Genomic DNA, 24,168 nt, shown 5'->3' with positions numbered 1-24,168 from the left:
TCTGAAAGCCATGGTGTTAGGCCAATGCTTGAAAAACTCAACTTTCTTGAAACAGTTGGATAGTGTCAGTAGATAAGACACCAAAAGTACTGTTAACACCGTTCTTTGAAGTCAGGCTACAATATGGATAAGTAAGTGGCAAAAAAAAATGACACAGTGTTTTTTTCTTTTCCTGCTACTCACTAATGCAGAAATAAGGCTCTTAGTAAAATGTTAGATGTGTTAAAATCACTAAAACAAAGAACAGGCCAGTAAAGCTGCTTAGCAGAGCTAACTGCACACTGAAGAGACTCATATGACAATCTCCTGTTAGTCTGTTACCTTCTTGGGCTTGAGTAAGAAAAGATACCCAAGAATAAGGAGTGAGGGTTTTTTTTAATAAGCATCCCAGGTTGCCCTAGTTCTGCTTCTGCTGAAGCCCTACTCACTTCTTTTGTAACTACGTTAGATCAGAATGGTTTCGAATAGCCAGTACAAATAGTTTTAACAATAAGCACGCCTAAGAAGGAACCCATCCAAGTACTATAACATTATAATCAAATAGCATTCTAATGAGCTCAGATTTACCAACAACCGTGGGGTTTCATCTGCTCCCAGGATTGTCAACACAGAGTTGACAACAGGAGTCCAGCTTTCCTACCTCCTGATTTTAAGGGTTTTAAGAGATGTAAGGGGCACTGAGGAGGTAAAAAGAACACCAACTACTAACAAGAAAATTCAGGTAGAGGATTAGAAGCTGATAAACAAATCCTAAAGGTTATTCATCAAGCTGGTGAGAGCTGTACTTCAGTTACAACAAACAACAGGAGTCAGGAGCTTAACCGGGTGTCTTGAACATTTTGGTACTAATACAGAGAACTGAGAACAAAATTAACCTTTTTTTTTTTTTTTTTTTTCTAGGATAGGTAAAATTGTCATTGGTCACACTAGATTACTGTCAACAGAATGAGCCCCCACAAGCTAGGAATCAGGATTAGTAACACACTCCAGAGAATGCCAGACATTTGAGAATGATCCAGGTCAAGAAACGGAGAAATGTACAGTATTTATTATAGGTAGGCTGAGTGGCAGCCTTAAACACTGCTGAAGTAATTATTGTCCCAGTGTCACTCATCTTATTTTATAACTATCCCTCGTCTTGATTTTTAAGAAGAAAATTCTTCAGGGAACTTTCAATTAAAAACGGGGGAAATAACCCGTCTGTGTTCTTTCTGGGCTACTTTAGTCTCCTGACTGAATCCTCGGTGAAAGAGCATATGTACGTGCCAGACTGGCTGGCTGCTTTCTCATTGATGACAAACGGATACACACTCTTCACCATGCCCTAAAAGCTATTACTGCTTTGCTTTATTGTGCATTGGTGTACCTCTGATAATTATTGCAACATCCATTTCAGGTGAAGGCTAGCTCATCCTTTTACATTTTGGGTTAAAAGGTTTTGTTCAGTAACTTCAAATTGTGCCGACACTGAACAAGTCGATTTTCAGTTACTTCTTGAACAACTGCTCTATATACCTAAACAACCTTTTGCTAAAGCCATTTCAGAAGCAGGTATACCTGGTGGTATTTTTGTCCCTACCCTGCCATCAGAAGGGTCAAGCGCTATTGATGTATTTTTTCCAGAGTGTTAACTTTTAGCTATTTTTGTAAGGATGTGTTTGTTTTGGTCACTCCAAAGAAACGATCAGTAACTCCACACTACAGTGAAACAGACGCCACATCCAGTATTTTTTCATGGAACATTCTTGTTTCATCTGGAAAGGCAGTACAGGGAAAACCACCAAAGCAAACTCTAGGAAATTTAAATGACCCCACTGCCTGTGCTCTGATACAACAGTATTTTTAACCCCCCCAGGGCATGGCTATGCTGCACTGTATGCTGTACCCTGCAAGGTATTGCAGGTAGCACACCATCCGCTCGGCCTGCACAACTACCCACACGGCCCAGCTAGGCTTATGATGCTCAGATCAGATCACCCAGCTCCAGTTCGGATAGCTCTGAACTCCAATGCAGCAATAGTTGAGCAGCACGGGGAGGAAGCCACTTTTACCCACTTTGTTTGTTTAGTTGGGTTTTTTTTCTTGAGCAAAAAAGCCTTGCTGTCCAGCTGCTTACAAGCAGTTTCATGGCGGTCTCTTAACAGCAGCTTCTTCTGCTTGTTCCACTCAAAACAGAGCGAAGTTCCACTTGCAAGAGCAGCCTCAGAGGAAGGTATTTCCTGTGGCAGTCTCTGTGCTCAAACTGAGAGGAACAAAACCAGAGACCATCATGAAGATCTCTGGAATGTCATTTTAGCAATGTTCCACACGGTAAGGTTTGGGTTTTATTTACACTCCCCCAGTTAGCTCCTTCCCTATTAGCTGTTTTACTTTTTAATATAATGTTCTGTCTTTTCTTGTGAGAGAAAAAAATTACAATTGTAAAATCCCATAGAGTGACAGTTTCCTGCTGGCTGCACTCTAGTAAGATTTTTTGTTGCTGATGATCAGTAACATCCCTTTTGCTGGTGTCCTGGTCACGAGAAAGCAGCCTTGCATTGTCACAGCCCCAGTGACAACTGAGGATAACATGGGAACTTCTGTGTCCTCAGCTTACCTTGCGACACAGCAAAACACTATTCTCTTGTCTTAGTTACGCATCGTGTAACTGGGTGGGGGGATGGGGGGGTTAGGGGACTGGATTCAAGGACTCTTAATCTAATTGCTATACTAACCTTTACAACAACAGAAGGCCTGTTTTGCCAGAACATTCTGTTTAAATGATCTCACTGTAATTAATACAGTACCTGTTACTACAACAACAAACTGTTCATTAATTGAGCCCAAAGTATCCTGTATTATTCTCTCATTATTAGTTTGCATGCTGCTCTTCTTCACTTTGTAACCAGCAGCTGTCCCCTGTGTGCTACACGGGGACAAGCTTTCTTGGGTGTTCCTGCAGTGTCCAGCTTAAGGGTTCCAGGACTAAATGCTACTTTTAGCACCAGTAATGCCAGTAAGAACACATGTGTTTTGCTAAAGTATGAACATGGCAACATTCCTGCCAGGACCACTGAGACACAGACTCGCACAGGTTTGACATACGTGCCCATTCCACTTCAAGCTACGCAAGATGAAAGGTTTAAGACTACGTTTAAACCTCTTATGATCAATTTTCAATGACACTGTACCTTGCACGTTCAAATGACTTCTTTACTAAGTGGAATTTCACTGCATTTGCAGACATATTTCCCAAGAGTTCTTCTGATGGTTCCTCCAGAAAGGGATGAAAGTGGGATGGGTGGGAATCAAATTAATGTTAAGTATTTTTTTAAATCACAACTTTAATCATAATTTCAAAACTGAGTCTTTGGTAACACTCTTCTGTTGGCTTAAACTCAAACCGAAGCGTGACTGACTGAGTTCTTCTCAAGTAATTTTACATGAACCCAAACTTTTGTTTGCAAGTTCTACTGCATTTAAGCTGCCATCTTGATTTAAGTGCTAAGCAAAAAAGAGGAACAAAATTCTACTAAGCAGATCAGTGACAGCACGGAGGAAACATGCTTTTGTTCAGCTAAGAAGAGCTTCTACTTTTATGCATGGCTAGCTGCTGGTAATTACTGTCCTCACCATTATAAATGCAATGAAGTCCTAACCTGAAGAAAAACTGAAGCAAATATTAGGTAACAAGGTAATTTCAGTTGTATCTTAATTTGATGTACTTCCATTTCCAAGTAGTGTTCCAGCCATGCTAATTGTTTCTCTTAGGTCATCCCAGCTTAACGATCTGGTTAGCCTTGCCTGACTTGAGACATGACTACTTGAAAGAAACTGCCTCCCCATTAACTTTTCTGTTCACAATCTACAGATTTGCAGAACAGACATAATTTTCTGTAGTTTCATGAGCCAAGATAAGTTGTTGTCATCCATGGGGGTTCAAATTGGCCAGACAGAGAGCATTTATTTCATCCAGAGCTGACAGATACAAGGGGGTTTTCAGCCAGATCTTATCGTGGGCTCACCTGAAGTCAGAAGAAGTATGTATGACCGAAGTCAACATTTGTTTTGACAGTGACTTCATCGGCCACAGGATCACTGACACTACTGCAGGCAAAGCTTATTTCACCTTATGCAGTGATATGATTGATCAAAGAGCTGCTATCTACAATAGCAAGTCTTTTCCCCCAGCAGACCATGCTGTCAATGTCTGAGTTGCAAACACTGAAGCTGTATAATTCCTTGCGTTTTGTTTTTTGTTGTGCACTAATATATATGCCATTTTATTCAGTTTCAACTTACTATTTGCTTTAATGCAAGTAACTAAACCAAGAAAGAAACCAACATCCTGAATCCCAGTCTGGCAGCACTAGTTTGAAACTTTCTTAAAACTCCATAAATTACATGCAAATTAAATAATCTGTGAATTAAAAACCTACATTTTTTACACAGGCAAAGAGATAAGCAAGCCACTTGTTACTACTCAACACCAGGGGCAAAAAACTTGTCAACTTGAATACCCGAGACTGCCATTGACACAAACGCCTCTTTGGGACCTTCTTGGAAACCACTTGCCACAGATGTGAGTTCTGCATGGCACGGGCTTTATAAAGACAGCTAAAATGAAATGGTGGCAGCAGTATCATCATTGCTGTTCGCAAAACAGCTTGTCACGTTTTGACAGTGCGAGCCAGGCTGAAGTTGGAGAAAACACCACCGACAACTGCCTTTTGGCTTTACGATTGCAGATACAATGAGCAAAGCTGCTTGTAAAATTTAAACGGTTCGCCCCCTAAATTAAAAATACGGGAACGTCCAGCTAAATCAGCCAGCCGCGCACCTCCTTCCTGCATCCCTAAACGCCTCCAGGAGCAAGCAGAAGGAAGGGTGGCTGTAGGCGAGCCCGTCCCAGTTTCCCGGTGGCGCCTGCCTGCCTGCCATCCCCTCTGACAACATGCAGCAGCGCCTTACCCACAATGCACCCTCGCTGGCACACACACGCACACACACACACGCGCGCACACACACACACACACACACACACACACACACACATGCTCCCAGGCAGGCTGAGCGCTAACACACACACACACGCGCGCGCGCACACACACACACGCGCGTCCCCACTTCCACACGGCCGGCCCCTCTCCCCCCAAAGCAACCAACTTACCCACAAGTTCTCTGTCATTCAGAAAGCCTACAGTCTTCCTCTGCTCCCCCTCCTCTGCTCGCCTGCCTCTCTCCTGCTGCAGAAAAAGGCCACATATGTCTGCAAACACTTCTAGGCAGAAAGCAGCCAGTGCAGAACAAAGGCAGCCGGGGTTGCCTTCATCTCAGCACAAGGCAGCCAGTAGCTATTTTCAAGCTTGTTCGCTCTCCCCCCTCTGAGGGCACCCTGCTCTGTTTCTCCCTCTCTCTCTCCTCTTTGCCTGTCCAGCTACTGCACAACACACATCAATTATTCATTGCTTGTCTCCCGGTTTCCAGGCAAAACCAATCACAGATGGAGTCTTGCTAATGGGCTCATGCCGTACTTGCCAACAGGCTATTTGTGCTCAAGCTACAACCCTCTAGAGACAATAAAGAGAATCAGGTTAAGCTTTAAAACTTCACACGTACGCGAACAGACCTAAAACGGCAATATACATGTAAGCATCCCTATGACATTGCTTAGGAGTACGTCTTCAGCATACAGCATGGCAGAAGGCTGCTTTAAATCTTCTGAAAGGGTTTTAAGAAAATCAAACACTCAGAAAAATCTCACCTCAGCTGCATGTTACTGATATTGATGGTTTTCTTTTCTGTCTCTAGTGATCCATCTCTTGCTTTCCCATTACACCTCTCCCTCCTGCTCTCATACCCATGCACGCACACGCACGCACACACACACACACACACGCAGCCACAGCCACTTTGCCAGAAGGAAGAGAGAGAGAGAGAGAAAGAGGGGGGGGGGGGAAGGGGAGGGGGGGGGGGGGGAGAAGAAAAAAAAAAAAAAAACCACCACCCAGGCAGCTCACATTTCAAACTTGCAAGGAGGGGTGGTGCTTAAAACGCTAGGACAAAGCCTCCGTCTCTGGCACCCAGCCAAAATACTAAAATAAATCCCCTCGATCAATTAATTGGAAGCAACACTTGTTCGAGTCCGCGTAACAAACCATTAAGGGCACTGGGGGCCACAAAGTCTTTAGATTTGGGAAACCTCATCCACTTGTTTCCCCCCTACCCAGTTTGCTGAATGCTGTTGACTAAATCCATCAAACTAGTCATGCTAATTAGCGTCCAGAGCAGCCCCGGCGGCGGAGCAGCGCCCGGGTCGGGCGGCCCCCGCGGCCGGGAGTTTCCTTCCGGACCGGCCGCCGCCCCGCGCCGCGGCTGCAGATACCGGCGGGCCCGGGGGGGCAGCCCGGGGGGGGGTCGGCCCGCCAGCCGAGGGCAGCGGCGCCGGGGGGGGGGGGCACGGCGGCGGCCAGCGCGGTGCCCCGGCTGGCGGAGCGACAGGCGCCAGCGCTGCCCAGGGGAAACTGAGGCACGCAGGGCGGCGGGCGGGGGTGCTGCCGGCTAGAATCGCCGCCACCAGCGGGGCAGCCTTGCGTGGGCTGTTTGCTGGGGGGGGGGGGGGCGGCTTCAAGTTATTTATTTATTTATTGCTCTGAGGGTTCAGTGCTCCACCCCCACCGGCCGCCCGCTGCTCCTGGCGGCGCGGCCCCTTCCCACGCCGCTCCCAGCTCCGCGCTGCCCACCCGGAAGACTTTTTAACACAAGTTTCACGTATCGAACTGTGGCACGACGCAGCCTCGAGCGGCCAGAGTTTCAATTGACAGTGTCAAAGAAGAAAAAAAAAACAAACAAAAAACCAACAAACCAAACCAACCAGGCAGCTCATGTGACAAGCTCTCTGGTCGCTCTCCGAGGGAAAACTGGCCGTTTCAGTTGTGGCCGGCGAGCACCGGCCTCTTCCTGCCAGGCTCCTGCGGTGCCGAGCCGCTTCCTTCCCCGGCGCAACCTGCGCAAAGGCACCGCCACCTCTTAAAGCGCTCCCGGCCCTGCTGCTGGGAAGCCAGCAGCGGCCAACCGAGCGAAAGAGAAACAGCAAAAAATAGGAAGACTTCATCAAAAATATCCTGGCTCTCCAGCAAAAATTCCTTTCGGCGAACGGAACGGCCTCAGCTTTCCTTGCCGTGCTTACAGTCACTTACCCGTGCTTTGTAAACACCTTAGCGCGCAGAAAGTCTGCGACATGACAGATCGGAGCAGCAAACTATCACAGATATCAAAGAGAAGCTCTTCTCTGAAAAATGATTCCACAAAAAAGCATTGTCAGATTTCATGTCCTCTTCCCCCTCCCCCCGCCCCGGAATCCGCTTCAAACAAGTAAAAGGTACATGTGGCTCTTCGCCCAACTTCCACTGCTGACACAGGAGCTCAAGGTCAGCCTGTCAGACGGGGTTATTGCTTCCCCTCAGCCACCAGACTGAGCGGTACTGTGAACCAAACCCTCAATTCTGCAATCTCAGAGCTGCACAAGCCCAACCGAAGGAACACTTCTTAATGACATGGCTGCTACAGGTGGTACAAAACACAGCACCGGTCCGCTATCCACAGCGCACAGACCGTTATGGCGCAGGCAAACCTCCAGCGAGGTCCACAGAGATCCAGGAGGACCCACGGGGCTGCTGGAACAAGCTCTTACACAAAATGTAGTTTCCATTGGAGTTGATCAAATTTTAGAGTCAGTCACACAAAAGGAAAGGAGAGAACCTCATACCACTGGTTTTTTATTGCCTTTCAGAGTGGACAGATGCTTTAAGGAGCTGTAAAGTATACAGCTAGGCTGGCGCAATAGATAATAGCAAGCATGAATTTTAGAGATCTGGCAAAGCAAGAGAAGTACGTCAATAATCCCAAACCAAGGACCAAAATCCCTGCTAACGTAACTGCACTGAGTTCAGACTTGGAGGATGCGAACAAAATTTGTAATTGACAATAACACAGACATGGAACATGCATTTTTGTGCTCGTTTCAAATTTTACTGTATCTCCAACATTTTCACATGGTTTGTAAACTATCACAGTCTCATTTCGTATTTCCAAAAAACACACAAATCAACGACGACAAGAAGGTATCAGGCAGTTGCAAGGTCCCAAATATCGAGGCTGGCTCCTTCCTCATACAAGCCTCAATGAAATCTTACTTTCTGAGGGGAAAAAATACTTTTACTATTTCTGTATAGAAAACCCATACTCCCCAGTAACCTATTTTTTTCTCTCTAACTACCATCATAAGTAAGAGGATTGCCTTTTCCCCCCCTCTGCAATTAAATGTTCTTTCTCGTGTAACAGTGTAAGTTTCTCTTTTAAGCTGCCTGTCTTTTCAGCGGAAGTGGTTTAGAGTAGACAAATCACTTATCTAAAAATTATGTACTTACTTCTCCTTTGACAAATCTTCAGCAGGTTTCTAATCCCACCCTGCCACTTGAAATATCACTTTCTGTGATGACATTTGAGTCACAGTTGTCAGAAGCATCAGGCTCTGTAGTTAAATGGATTAAATCACACTTCATAGCATGCAGTATTTTGAAGAAGGAGTGGTTTATCATTTGTAAAAATTAATCATAACAGTTTTTTCTCTAGGGCAAATTCCCAATCATTTTTAAAGATTACTATGTTTAAGCCCCACTGACAGCAGTATGTCAAATTACATCACAGGGAAGGTTATCTCAGGCAGTGATAACAAGCCTCACTGAAGACATCTACTACTGGGACCGTACTGGGAAGCACCTTCTAAATGCAGGGGTGGGAGAGCAGACTCCTTGGCTCTGCTGCGGGTCTGGTGGTGTGCCTGGCCGCTCACGTCCTGAGCGGCTGCTCTCCCATGGGGCCAGCGAGATGCTCAGCCCCACAGGGGAGGGGAGACAGGGGGTCGGGGCATCGTTCAGTCCTACCAGGGAGAAGGATGTTTATTTGGGCCACCTCTAGCCGATTAAGGAGAAGAGTTGGAAGATTTTTTCAAAGATGTTCCATTTACCTCAAAACAAGAGGCAGCGTTTGGCCATTTAATGTATGTTGTCAGTGCCAAGCAATATTACTGATCAGAATCCTCCCAAATCTCAATCCTGTCAGTCACCACTTGGCACAAACAAATCACCAGCAGCACATCCATAAGGCACTTGCTCTTTGCTCTCCATGCCAAGATGCTTCTCTCTGGAGAAGCATATTTTTAAGAAGTCAGAAGTCCATCTTTAAGTCATGCTGGTGCAACAGATTTTTATGGTGAACAAGATAATCATGTGGATAGATTTGTATGTTCAGGTGCCTTTGCTCAACATAAATAGCATGATGCTTATCTTCAACTAGCTCAAGCGAGGTAGCCTTTGGGTGCAATCCTCACTTCTCTCCCTCCTTGCCCCTCTTTGGTGATACTGCAAAAAATGAACCAAATACATGAACACCTGTGATAAAGACGCAGACCAACAAGAGGAAAAGAAGGAAAGGCTGCAGAGGGGTGGAGATCAAATCTCCCGCTTGGATGCTTCAGTATCAAGTAGACTGCACAAGGAGGACATCATCATGTTTTACCGTAACTTCATTATGACAGGTGTGCAGAGGAAAAAGCAGGAAAGTTATTTAGAGAAAGAAAACATAAAGGCTAAGGAAATTCTCTTCAAGTAGCTGTAATACCAGTTATTGGCCACTGAGTCATAATATAACCCTTTAGCAATGCAAATTTTCTATGACCAAAGATTTAAAGGTTTATCTTGGGGACCAATCTTTATTCATCAGAGTCTTGCCGCACTGCTGAACACAGCAGGGTAGCTCCTTACAACACTTGTGTAGAGCAGGTTATTTGCCCAAGAATTAGTTCCCTGGATATGTATATATTTTACTATTGATTCAAGGGATTCAAAAAAACTCTTTAGAAGGCTTACAATTACATAGTTGAAATACATAGAATACATGGATCAGTGGCCTTGTGGATTTTCCCTAATGTTTCACAGTAGGTTGAGTCAGTTGAAGCTGTTAGAAATCACAGGGCTGCATCCCAGTCAGAAACCAACCATGTACTTGGGGAAAAAAAAAGAAAAAAAAAAAGAAAAAAAAAAAAAGAAAAATCCTTTGACTCTGCGTCAAGTGTCTTTCATGCATAACCCATTTTTCCAGACTCAAACCAACCCCATCCAGAGAGAGGCGTGAGAGGAAAACCCAGTGTAAAAAGCAAAGTAAAAAAGACTTTTTAACGTGGTTTAGTCCTGTCTTGTTTAAGGCAAAGATTACTACATTGCAGAGATTACCTGTGGCTAAAGTACTTACCCCTTGGTCCCCCCTTCTTTGTCAAGCTTTATAACAAAGGTAGGAAAGTTGCAAAATAGGACAACACAGCATTTCATTTCTCCTGCTGCTGCCCATGACCACTGCTTGCTTGCACCCCTGGCAGCTACACGTTTTGACAGACCCTCTGATCTGAACTACGCACCTGGAAACAGCAAGTGCTGTTGGTTTGGGTGCACACAACAATTGGACCAAAACTCTCAAAACCTTCTGAAAGAGACTTATACCCTATTTAACTTTCAAGACCACAGAAATGCTCGTGTTCTTGTTGGCCCATTATGAAAAATTGTTCCTTCGAACCTATGCAGAGGCTCTGGATAGAGCTGTAGGCACTGCGATGAAAAACACCTCTGTCAATTGCCACAATCTTTGGAAAAGGAGATCTACCTTAAATCCGTCTTATAAGATGCAATGTTGCAATTTTCTAATTTCTATTTCCTTCCTTCCTTCTTTTGATTAAATGTCTTTACCATGCGCAGGAAAACAAAAAGTTCTATAAAATTACAATGAAATATGGGGGAGAGCCCCCCCCCCCCTCCCCAGAATTACAGACTGAAGCCACATTCATCTTGTTCATAACTTTGGTTCTCTTCAGAGCTATACTTTTGAAGAAAACTGAGAAGCGAAAGTAACCAAACCATGCAGAAACAAAGAATAAAGTACACTAAGGAAAAATCACATCTGTAATGTAGGATGACAGCCAGAAGAGAGGCTTTACAGGACTTTTAAACAAAATAAAATAAAATAAAAAATCACTAAAAAATCACTGTACAGTGACAGCATCAGTTCAGAGCTGTCTCCAGCACTGTTTCACCTGCAGCAGAGCTCCTGCAGCTGCCCTCTTCTACCCCAACTTGTCAATTAGGCAGTTCTAAAGACAGATGGAACATACCCCACCTGAGATGCTTTGCCCTCCTTTCACTTTACCTAATTTGCTACAAATACTAATGAATGTTTTACAAACTGCTTTTTGTGACATGGGAGCTTTATTCTTTTTCCAAATTTTTAAGATGTCAACTTCTAGATACTTCCATTCAAACTCCTTGGTAAACTGGAGCATGGCACAAATGTCTTCAATGCTCATCTCTACTTTCAGTGCCTCTTTTGGCACCTGGGCTAGAGTTCATGACATCTCCTCTAGAAAATCAGACAGAAATAGAAATTAACTTAAGCCCTTTCCGTTCTAAATCATATTTTTCAGCATGACCAAGTGGATTTCTAAAACATCCATATTTTTCACTAAATTTTCCTTCAATACTTTTACACCACATCTTGCAAATTGTCCAATTTTGTTCATATAGTTTATAAATTTTTAGGCTGCTACCACGTTGGGGGAGTATCTGATCAAATGTTTCTTTAGATTTCCAACTAATCTTTTAGCATTCATATGTTCGTCAAAGGACTAAAAACTGTCATACATGACGCAAGGCTTTCAAATGCAATGAGGATTGCTACCTCTCTTTCTTAGAAAGTTTCACTGTGCGCATTAATAAAACATATTTTTCTGCTGCTTTTTGAGAGGCTCAAGATTATATTCTCAGTCGAAATATTTGTTGCAATTGAATGTGTAGCCATTCTTAGCCGAAGCCCCACCTCTGGCAAGCTGTGGGTTAATTAGTTAAGCTTCCTCTCTCCCTGCTGAACAGTTGTTCAAGGGGATAAGGAGGCAGCTCTGAAGACAGCAACCTAATCAGCTCTCACTGGAAGAAGGCAGAGAAGTATCAGAACAGCAGCTTGTGAGGCTGTGAAAGAGTAAAGGGATGCAAAAGAGTAAATTAAACTGAAGCTTGGAAAGTAGAAGCCCTGCTAGGGCTCCTGGACTTTCCTTGGCATTGTAAACCCTGTTTGTGCTGAATATTCCTCATTAAGATCTCAAAAGAATAAGCCCTTCTTGAAAACAGTCAATCCCAGTGCCTAGATTAATTTTTCCTCCTAGGTTATAGATGCATTCATCTCCAGTTGACGCTTCCTATTCCAGTCCCATCCTTGAAGCGGTGCTGTGCGCTGCTCAGGCTTTCTGGGGACTGGCTCAATTTGAGCCACCCTCCCCTCTGCGTAATCCTGTTGGCCCCATTTTACTGAGCTGCCCCTAATCCAAAAATGGGTTTGAGAGGAAACCCAGGCTAATTGCTTATATCCTTTTTTTAATTATTACTTTTTAAAACCAATCCACTAAAATATGGAAAGTATCAGTAATGAGAAGGAACGTGTGACACAAACATCCTGAGCGGGACATAAACGGAATAAGAAAAGATGTAAAGAGAAGATATGTCCTTCATCAGCCACAGCATTTACACTCTATACATAGGAAAGTTAATGAGTGCCCTTTTTCTGTGCTATGAGTGAATGGTAAGAGCATTCAAATGAGAAAGTTGAGATGCAGTATTCTTTTTTATATTAAAAGAAATAAATCTGTGAAATCAACACTGAGCATCACTTGCTTCAAGACAACTGCGGATTCTAGAAAACCATCAAAAGTGCATATAGATGTTTAATGATGCCATATCTAACCTATGAATGGTTATATAAATAAAAAAATAGATAAAAGTCCAAAGTTACAAATTAAAAGGAGTTAAAAATTGGTGGCCACGCATCACTGTCTTGGAAAGCTTCCATTCTGCAATACAAAGGCATTCATTATTTGGAGGCCAGCTCATGCTTCTAGCTTTGTATTTAAACAAATCCATGTACCATCATCATACACTTTTTATATCAATCTGCCAGAAAGCCATACAGAGTTATTTTTAGCAGACTGTGAGATAAAGTACAGTTTAGCTTGCAAAGTAGCCTAATAAGGCAAAATGTTCTTGGTGAAGACCAAATGCAGTCACTGTCACTCCTCTCCCCATACACTAATCAAACTCTAAGAGCATCCCTTAATTTTTCCCATGTACTGTGGATGATTACTGCATTAGTAACAAGACAGAACTAGGGGGATTCTTTATTGTTTTGTCTGTTTTGATAATCAAACATACAGTGATTGCAGAAGAAAGGAAATGGTCTGAAAAGAAAGTAGTTTTGTTCAGATTTGCAAGGAAACATTTCAGTAGACAATCATTTTAAGAGAAACAGCAGCTTAACGTCAGTTTTTGCTTTCAGAAATTGGTGAACTCCAGTCTCGGTCAACTCCAAATGCTTCAGGCCTCGTGCTTTTTCAGTGCCATGTTTCCTTCCACCATGCTGGCAGTGGAACAAAGCTTTAAAGTGGATATAAAGGACTCTCAAGGAGCACGTGGATGCTTATATATCAGCAAGGATCTTCTTAAAACTAAAAATGTTCCAAAATCCACTGGATTACTTAGAATATGAGAAAACTACGCGTTTTGACATAAGGTGGGGGTGGGGGGGGTGGGGAGGGATAATTCTGTAGCAATTTATGAGAACAAGATTAAAAACAGCAATTAACACAGGCTTCTATCTTTAGTAATTATTCATATACCTGTTTAGCTGATTATAAGTCGTAGCTCCAGGCTGTCTGCCTGCATCACTAGGACACAGACAGCAACCTTTGCTAAATTGACTCCACTGGCTACGCTCACGCTGCAAGAGCCGTTTTCAAGGACAGATGTACAATGTTATATGGGTACAGAGACGAGCAAATTAAAGATGGGTGTTCTGTCAGGAAAAGGACTGAAGAACTTGTGTCAGCATTTCCCTACATTAATAGGCCCTCAGATTTTTAACCCTTCACCACCTACCTCTTAAATTTAAGAAGCACCTTCCTTATACAGATAGCAGTTACATCTTCTCAAATAAAATTATGAAAATACAATAGCTCAGAACAAAATACAAGGGCATGCATTATAGATAACCATGTATCTATAGCTATATATAGATAGAGTCATGAAGAGCTTTTAATTCTTCTTAAACTGTGACTCATTTTAAAGCATCATAGCTTGTGGGTTAAAGAAGCTGTGAGTAGCAGAACATGAAGTTACCAGAACACATTATTGCCACATGACAGAAAGGTATCTCTCAAGCTGATAAACGTCCAGCACATGCCTACCAAAACACTACACATACATTTTGGATTTTTTCTTTTTATCATCTTAATTCTACATAATTCTGTTTAAAGCAGTACACGTATTTCTTTAACAGAGGCTTAAAGTCTTTTAGACCTACTTTGCTCTGAGAAGCGTTTAGCAGTACAGTCACAGAAGAGAGCTATACTGGCAGCTGATATGAAGCACAGACACAGTTCATACTGGCAAGGTGCTATGTCTTATATTGCCTTTATTGGCTTCCCATTGAAATTAAGTTTACAATCAAGGGATTATGTGATCTCACTAAAAGAGAGCTTCTGGCACGTATATAAACACTTCTTATTTCACTAGAGGGTTTCTAGCACAGATCTAGTCTACTTTGAGACTAAGAGCAAGTCTACACCTTGCAACATTCGCACGTCAAGACTTTTTAATAACTCATCCATCTGTTAAATAATTTACATTCTGTTAGAATAATGCAGCAATACTATAGCTATGAAAATATACTTTTCTATAACCTGGAAACTATCCATCAGTATTAAACAGCATTTCTTACTTCTCTCCCGCAACACTGCATGGAGAGTTTCACAAAAGTAGTGCTTTAACGATGTACAGGCACCAGAAAGGAATCTTGTCCATAAGAGACACTTTGAAATAGCTTGATCAAGTCCAGAACCTTTCCCTTTCCACTGTGAATGACAGGAACTGTCTTTTTTTGTTTGTTTGCTTGTTTGATTTTTAAATAAATCAATGTGCATCAGGTTAGTATTTCTGTCTAATATATACAACACATCACCTTGGTAGGCTGACTGTCCACAGCCAAAGGACTGAACATTGAGAATTTAACAGCTTAAGACAAAAGCTTTAGGATGGGAGGTTTGATGATGACCCATCTTTAATGAAGTCTTCAAATTAAAACCAGAAGGATTCTGTGTGTTCCCTTAAGCTGTAAATGTGGTTTTGCTTTTTGTTTCATATTTAAATCTGCTGGTAAGTAAACATTAGAGCTGAACACATTCTCTGGAAGCTTAATCAGACAACTATTTTTATTCACTTAATTTCTTTTAATTTCTTAAAGTACTTAGAGAATACACACTGAAGAATCTCCCCTTTAGCTACAAAAGCTAAAGTGAAAGTTCAGGTGTAGCGGGACTGACTTAAATGAGAAAATACAATCTGGAGAAGACCCTCAAAAGAAATTAAAATTTTGGATACTTTGACTTAAGAGGGCATAATTGGGGTCTGATTTTCTAGAAGTCCTACATCTCCTGCAGCTAAAAGTTAAACATCTTTAACGTGTATTTCCAAGAACTGAGGAACCACAGGTCATTACTCTGCTTTGGGAATTGTGGCCTGTACCACCACAGCTCTTAACTTTCAACCAGTCAGTCACTGTCAGCTCTTCGAACTTTTTACTGACTATTGCACCTTTTATCACCAACATTTTAAATTAAAAAGTACTGGCAGGTTATTTAAATGAGGTTTAATACATGTTAGTGTTACTCTGCAGGCCACTTATCTTGGCCCAGAGGACTGCTGCCTGGAAAATGCTGTGCAGTTCTTTAAAATGACTCACATCAAATCTTTCCTAAAAAAAACATGTAATATGCTTTCATCCCTGCAAAGAAAAATCAGTAGATTCAAAGCAATTTGCTTTTACCAAAGGTAGGAGAAAAAAAGTTACAAAAGTTAAATCTCTTTTTACTTTGGGAAAGGGAATAGTAGACATATTTACAGAAATACACGCTAACGGAAATAAGAATCTGCTTTATGCTTAAAGACAGTTTCTGTCACGAGGGATTAGAGACACTAAACCTTCAGGAGGCAGGTACTTCCAAGAAGGAAAGGCAAAGATCCTACAGTGCCTCAGATCTCGTCAAAACCATTTCTGTTTTCTCATGCATAGGATGTCCTCTCCAAATTGCCTTTCTCTAGCTTTGAATCACCATTACAGTCTTTGAAGACAGTCTTCTGGGTAAAGACCTATAATTTTAATATTTATAGCCTTGACAAAATTAGGGTTTATATTCTAGTACTATCTCCACTCTCATCTGCCATCTCTTTCTGGGATTTAATGGTAGCTCTTATCTCTGCTGAAGGAGCGAAGTTCAATGAACTAACTCCTCACTTCGATCAGAACGGAATAAAAGGGGTCTGCCATAAACTCCTGTATCAAAATTAGAGAGGGGGAAACAGAAGCCAGCTTTACAAAACCGGAACAGAGAAGTTAATGAGTACCCTTCAATACTGCTCCTCAACAGCTTCATCATTTAGAAGAGAGAAATGACTGCTCAGCAATCTGAGAAAGACTTATATATCTCCTAACACTCTTGGAAATCTTCTCACGCTCCCGGGAGTAAGGGGGAGAAAGATGGAGGGAAATACAAAGTTGGTCACTCACTTAGTTTTTACATTGCTAGAAAGAGACAGACGGGAGAGAAAGAATCCTAGTTTCTCCGTAACCCTCAATATATCACTTCTGTGCTCCTAGTCCCATGCTAAACACATGCCACTGAGTGCAAGCCATCTCCTGGTACACGATGAGCAAACTATTTCGAGTCCACAGCACAATTTTCTTTTTCCACAGGAGGAGAACACACTTTTTCTTGGGTTCTCCATGAAAGCAACCAGCATTTACTTCAGTTTTGCCTCATTTTTGGTAGCAATTCCTCTACGGAAAAGATTGTGAGTAGGTGACGACTCCTGCTTCAGTTTTTTATTGGCTCCCCAGGGAAATCACGTATGATAACACTTCTAACCCAGTTCAGCTCTGTTGACCTATGCTCTCTCTACCAGCCTCAGTATGAAAAAATCCTGACACATACACACATACATTCTTGGTTTTTTCCCAAAATAAAGTTAACAGATCAATCAGGGGAAAAACATGAAACGCCTTTAAATTTGGAGTTAAGTAAAAACAAAAGAAGAAAAAGCCCATACTACTGGTTTCTGCACCCCAGGAGTAAGCATGCAAATCCCATCAATTTATGATGAGGGGAAAAAAAAAAAAAAAAGAACACTGATCAAATCAACATTTTGTTTTGTCTTAAGTATCACAACTGCCACAGGGAGACATTAGCTAGGCTGAAAATGTATGGGTCCAATGAAATCAACATTCCTATGACTAATCACTGGAGCTACAGTATTGCCCAGAGACCCAAGAAGAATTAGAATATCATCATAAAAGAAATGATCAGTACTATTTATTAACTTTTAGCTTTAAAAATACAACTAAATTCTTAGGACTTTGACACTGCCTCATATAACAGCAAAAATGATTTATGTGCATTCAGCAAGGGGGGAAAAAAAAGGCACGAATCCCTACAGAACGCCACAGGAAGGCAAGTAATAGCCCTAAACCTACTAAAATGTGGAACATAATTTACATGATTCTTATAAAATATTTATATTACTTTCAGACAAAGTATTGACTGAGATATCTGATTTCGTCAAAAACATGAAAACATTCTCTAAATAATTACATCAGATTAAAGAGCTGTAACAATGCTTTTTGAAGGTAGTCATCCAGCAGGCAGAGGAATGCAAAGGTACGAAAAAAGATGTGGCAAAACAACAGTACTGTGGTTAACATTACTGAGGATGACTGTGTCAATCAACTGTAACGCAAGCTAGCAAATAAGCTCACAGACCGCAAATCTGAAGGAAAATCCATACATTCTTTTAACTCTTGCATTTAACTGCCAGAGCAGCAAGTGGTGCCCTTAGAAGGAGCAACTAAGGGGAAACAGCCACTGCCTGCTGCTGCCTTCCAGGAGGGCAGAGCTGGGAGGCGGCAGCATAGGGAAGGAAAAGCTTTCAAGATTCAGGTGTGCTTTGGGGAGCAGCCATACTGATGATTCCTGCAAATGACACCAAATTCTCTCAAGGAACTTGGCACGCTTTTCATTCTGCATTTGTAAATGAAAAGAACAGAGACATAGAAAAGAAGGCACTTTCGCCCAGAAACTCACAACATAAAAACAGTACCCAGCCCCCAATACAACTGGTTACATTTACAAAGGGAAGAAAAAGGAAAGAAGTCACTGTGTTGCCATTTGAGCTCTGTTTGGGAGGAATTCAACACATTAACATAAGCGATTACACTAGTGCATAACAGCAAATCCACTGCTTGTCTGCTATCCTTGCTTCAGGGAATAAACTGTTGGTATAACCCACAGGTGGAGATGAGGAGGTCACCTTGCTCTGAGGGGCACGGTGTTGGGTACAAATACAGAGCCCTCAGTCCCCTGTAGCAAGACTTGCTCCTTTCTGCCACTAACTGCATTGCCCTGAACCAGGTTTCATAAACCCACAATCCTTAAACCGAGATGTTTGGTTAAATCAGATTTCCGACTGCTTTCAGACAACAACTCACAGTGGTAAATTGCAATTAGTCCAAAAGCCCTTGTAATTGATTTAACACTGTTTGTTTCCAGAGGAGGTTCATCACTTCTAAGAAGATGATGTAAAATCCAGGAGGAAAACTCATGACTACCATAAATTCTTTACCCTCTCTCTCCCAAATGGCGGTAGCAGAAAAACGACTGTGTGATGAAGGCAGTTGGGCGACTCAAGACAGCAGTTCCCAGTTAGCTGACAGGGTTAACTCAGTTCCCACGTCTTGCTCTCCAACCCTTGCCTTCCTTCACCCTCTTTCCTGTCTACCTTGGTTACAAGTTCTTCAAAGAAAAGAACTTCAAACGGCGTGCAGAGTTTCTGAGCGCAAGTGGCCTTGATGTCATACGGGACCTTTGAGAGCACCAGCCAGTAACACCCCCACCATCACCAAGCAACACTGCATCGGGGCACCTGAAAACCCATACACAGACCCTTTGAAAAGTTTTGCACTTCCTTTTGTGTGACTGCAGCAGATGAGGTTACCTTCTTAGGACAGAGAGTACTTTGAAAAATAAATATTTAGCTATCTAATGAACAGATGAAGGCAAGAACTAAGGGGTTTAATAACTTTTTTAAAAAGGAAACATTATACAGTTAAGAAGGCCAGGAGTGATGTGGTTTTCTCCTTAAAAAAAAAAAAAAAAAAAAGATGTATCATTATAATCGAGGATGTGACTGTAACACCGGAGTTCCAGACTTTGTTAACTTGGTTAAGAGGCCTTTTGCTATGGTTTAGGTTGTGATATGGCCTGGGTTATCTTGTTACCATCAGCAGTTGTTCAGAAGCATATACAAAATGAGCACACTGCTCACAGTTCAGCTCACATGCCTACATCACCAAATTTGTTACCTTGAATTCAGCCTCCTAGAAATCTCTTTGATCAAAAAGTAAAGGACTTAAAACAGATATTGCCAGGGTAATTTGTTCAGATCCAAATTACTTTTGAAAGTTTGCTCATCTTTTGCTCGTGTTACAACTGTCCACAGTTGAAGACAATTTCACACTTAGGGATTCTACATTTTTTTGAAAACATTTCATTTTACATGTCATCTAATGCTTAATAAGCTCTTAATCAGTAGGCTGCATCCTTGAAACATTATCCTTCACCTGTAATTTGGAATGTTTCTCATTTAGTACTTTTTCCCCCCACTAAAAATCCTTAAAATCGTTAATTAGCAGGACTGACACAGCAAAGCACATCTTGCTTTCACAATCCATTTGCACTTCTGCAGACTAAGATGTAACAAAAGAAATAACACACTATTGAATATTCTTATCTAACATCACAGTGTGTCAACAACATACACACACAAACTCTACCCATACATGTTTTAATTCAAGTTAATTTGCTATACATGTTTTAATTCTAACTAAAATTGCTGAATTTCCATCAACAAAGGTTTTTTGTTGCCACTGTTTGCTTTTTCTTGGTTTCTCCCCCATGGAATAAACCCAAGGCATTTCTCTGATATCTTCAGAAACTCATTTATTTTAGTCTTTTGTTATCTCTACCTAACATCATCAACAGTCAATATTCTACCTCTGTCAACCAAAAAAAGAAAAAAAAATGCTACCATCTTCTCCATTCTTCTCCCAGATGTAATACTGTTATTACCATTTATTCATAGTCGGTTTTCTTCTTGCATACACCTACTCTGCTGCCATTCCAGGCAAAGACCACTAGGCACTGAGCAATCAAAGAATGAGAACGGCTATATGAATCCCCACTTGGTACGACAGCCATACAGCACCGAGCTTAAAAAACTAGATTTTTTTTTTTTTATATTCCCTCCAACTAAATTGTAAAGTCACCAGACCAGCTCACATCACTACTTTGGATCTCAAAAGATCCCAAGTGGGACAGCAAATAACCCTTAGATAGTAAAGCAAGTGACATTCTTGATTAAGAGACATCCAAAAGATTTACACTGAAGATCAACAAGAAGCAGCACATTTTTAAACATGTACTTAAAACAGGCACTCAGTCTCCCCCATGGAGTTCAATAAGCAGAGCAATTTCTCACCGTCTGTGCATTAAAAACCGAGGCAAGGGAAAAAGTTTTCGTTACATCTACCAGCAAAAACTGTTTGTGCATACATTGGCCTTTCAGACATATGCGGTCTTACACTTTGTCACTTCACAGCAGATGTTTAATTGGGAGGAAGCGATTCTAAACATCTGTAGCCAACATCTGAGAAGCTGGATGAAGACCACACAGAGCCTGGAGGAAATTAAAAGTGTATGCAATTATGTCACTTCCTAGACTGTGTATTTAGGAGAATTAAAAAAATAAACAAAACCAGAAGTTTCAACAGAGAACCTTCAAAATCCTTCCTCTCCCCTCATTTGCATTCCTCTGTCTTAGAAAAAAATTAGTACTTCAAGAGATATAAAGCCCATTAACTGAGTAACCAAGGTTTGACCAACAAGTGACACTGAATCCCCTGAAGGAAAAAAGCAGGGAATGAAAACCAATTAGGTATGAAGCCTTTAATCCCTTAGGAAAACAAAGCAAAACAGAGTAAATATGTCCAAGACGAAGCATTACTCAGTCCAAGTGGGTCTCAGGTGTATTGCAGTAACTCAGGTTTAGTGAATACAACTGCAGCATACACAACAGCAGAAGTCTTCCACCGAGAAGAGCCAGGTGACTGTCTCTCCAGAATCCAAGTCTCTAACTGGCAACGTACCCCCCAGACCCGAGTAACTGAGCTGCCTCCTTATTTCTAGTTACAGCTTTCAGAAGCCAGGTTCTTTACTTCACAGGTGTTCAGTGAAGCTCTTTTCTACTTGGGTAGCTGCTGCAGTGGAAACCAGAAAATGACATGGCCAAACAGATTGGTTCCCATGAACATGAGGGGAGGTGGCCGTGAGATTCAGTCCCAGTGATCATTTTGTGAGACTTGTATTTTTTCAAAATTGCTTTGCTTAAACAGAGCGTCATCTACAGCAATCAGAGAGTTACTAAATTTCTAAAATTTGATGTAAAACTACAAACCTTAACAAAATTAAGAACATGTTTAAATAAAAATACTAACGCAGCTTGGTTTTGCTACTGCCCTTTTTAGAAGTCATTTATTAGTGTGCTACACACAGGTAGCATTCCATTTCCCAACCTGAATGTGAAAGTCATGGCTTTTTTGCATTAGCAAATATGTGAAAATAAATGCTACTTCACTAGGAAGTTTACTGTTTGAAAACTTTAAATTTAATTAGGATCAACACATCAAAACAGTAATGGCTCAGCTCATGCAAGGTTTGTACAACAAGAGGAAAATGACAAGGTCTCACAAAAATTCTAAGCGACCAATAAATATTCTTCTAAGTCCACAAAAATCAATCTCTAAAAATGTTCCTCAAGGGGATGCCAAACCTTTTGATCTACTCTCTGAGAGCAGAGAGCTGATATGTAAGATGCAGCGTAATCAGCACTTGTAAGCTATTGGTACCTAGGCATATCAAAAGAACTTGCCAGAACCTGCAGCCTTACACAGCTGCTGGAGCGGCTCCATGGCAGAAGTGGAAGCCTAGAGGCCAGTATGGCGCTGTCATACATTCACTCGTATAGCTGACACGCTTTGGCTTGATAGTAAGAATCTTCCTTTGATCTACACTAAGACTATGGCTTTAAAAAAGAAAACCAACCAAAACCCCAAGGTAGCTCAAAAGAGGAAGATGCTGTTTCGCAAGATGCATTGGGGAGGGTAAGACTCCATGCTGTTTGCAAGTCCCCTGGTTTTAAGACCTCTACGGAAGGCATCTGCTCCTTTGGAATGGCAGGCGGAGCACACCTGATGCCGACAGCTTTATAACAGGTCCCTGGAACATAACACTGTCTAGAAACTTCTCTGTACAAACTGATCTGTAAAGATTGCCAAACTTGCACATCCTGAGCATCAAAAACACATACCATTTCAAAGTACTGTGGTATCTTTATTCTCTAAGTAGTATTAACTGGAACATGGCCTTTCCTTCCAGGGAACAAACCCAAACCCAAGCAGCAAAATTTCCAAGAAAAAAAATACTGTTAAAAGCTCTGTAGAAAATTTCCATTTTTGTCCTGCATGAAAATGATGGGTTCCCTCAATGTGTAGCACATACAGATCTTCTTAAACAGTGGAAAAAAAAAAACCCCAACCAAAACAAAACCTGAATTAATTGTTATTAATGACCATGCGCTCTTTGGTCTCCGATGAGTTATGATAGCCCAGTCAAAGCTGACTCAGGAACTAATGCAGTTGTTTCAAGAAACAAAATAGCAAAATATTCAATCTTTGGCAGCTTTTAAACCATCTGTTCCACACTATTTTAATCACTTCTGCTCAGTACAGAGATTACGGGTTTCAGCTCATTTGTGGTGGAAAAACAAAGAATGCTGCATTTTTGGAACGCGTGGGGGGAAATCCAGAATCCTCCTAACTACTCTGCAACCGGGGTATTTGAAGAAAGCAAAAGGCTTACTGCTTGTGCGCTCGAGCGTGATATAACAACCCTCCCCCTCTATGAGGGATTCCTCCTGTGCCTTGAAGCAAACACAAACTGGAATGTGCCACACTGACCTGCAAAAAGGGGGATGTGGGGAAGGAGTTCCTATTAGCCACTTTAATATGGCAAAACAATTAGTATCATTCTTTTCGATGCAAGAACCCAAAAGTTCCCATTGCTATTTGTTGTGGGAAGCTGCTTATTAATGTGAAGAATGCGTTTCCTCAGCTTAAAAGCTACAGACTTTCCATGACTTTCTTGTAGTGCACGATCAGCAAAGGTAGCAGTAGTAGGTGGGTTTGAAGCGATAAGCGCTATCTTGTCTGTAACACAGTGATTTCTCCTCCCTTCTCCATCCCCAAAAGAAGAGCAAACAGTTCTCTCAGATGACAAGCAAACAGGAAAGGTTAGTCCCACAGCTAATTCTAATAGATCTTCAGCTAAAAGTGTTCTCCATGCAGGTAACTGGTGGATCAACACAAACACTGGTGTTTACCTGCCTGAGCGATACAAATGACTATTTCCCTACACCATCTTCATCTTCCCCGAGGAACTGGACTGTTAATGGTTTCCGTTTCCCGCTGTGTCTTCTTAGTGCTTCTAAGGGGATCAGACAGCTCTCTGTGCCGCTCTCAGCTGAAATGGCATGCCCGTTCTTTCCCAGGGCACTGAAGGGAAATATGTCTTCCACAACATCCGAGGCCCATGTAGTCATCTTCAAAACACTGAAAGACTTATCAGGATCTCCAGTGTTTTAGCCTGTGATCTGACTAAGATGTAGGTAAGCAAACAGATTCCGTGAGAGGGAACTTCATTTCTGTCTCGTCATGTCAGCTTGCCCAAGCTGAATGTCCCACCGGAAAACTTTTTTGCTGCAAAGATTAATTCTCTGTGTTCCCATGATCAATAACTGCCATATGTTAGAATTTAATACTGATATCAAAGGAGCAAGTCAACTACATGAAGGTCAGCACAAATTTGGCTAAACAGGA

The 24,168-nt window shown here is 41.8% G+C and overlaps 1 protein-coding gene across 10 annotated transcripts in view; it reads right to left on the bottom strand.

The window, feature by feature from the left end:
- The window catches only part of ZMIZ1 (zinc finger MIZ-type containing 1), a 307,342-nt gene that overhangs the window by 89,184 nt on the left and 193,990 nt on the right, over nucleotides 1-24,168 (bottom strand). The window contains exons 1-2 of one of the 10 annotated variants that reach the window (XM_055798775.1): nucleotides 5,744-5,889; nucleotides 5,150-5,225 (exon numbers count right to left, since the gene is read on the bottom strand). The exons of 7 other annotated variants lie outside the window; for them this stretch is intronic. Coding sequence is in view for 1 of the 3 variants with exons in the window: in XM_055798759.1 (XP_055654734.1) it covers nucleotides 7,179-7,221 (43 nt within the window). In the remaining 2 variants the exon portion in view is untranslated. Of the gene's footprint in view, nucleotides 1-5,149; nucleotides 5,226-5,743; nucleotides 5,892-7,178; nucleotides 7,319-24,168 lie in introns of those variants that run through there. 2 more of the 10 variants (XM_055798759.1, XM_055798780.1) reach the window with 2 other exon arrangements.

The sequence above is a fragment of the Falco peregrinus genome, chromosome 1 (assembly GCF_023634155.1).
Source record: "Falco peregrinus isolate bFalPer1 chromosome 1, bFalPer1.pri, whole genome shotgun sequence".
In the NCBI taxonomy this organism is placed as follows: domain Eukaryota; kingdom Metazoa; phylum Chordata; class Aves; order Falconiformes; family Falconidae; genus Falco; species Falco peregrinus.
This window is presented reverse-complemented; position numbering and strand designations above follow the sequence as displayed.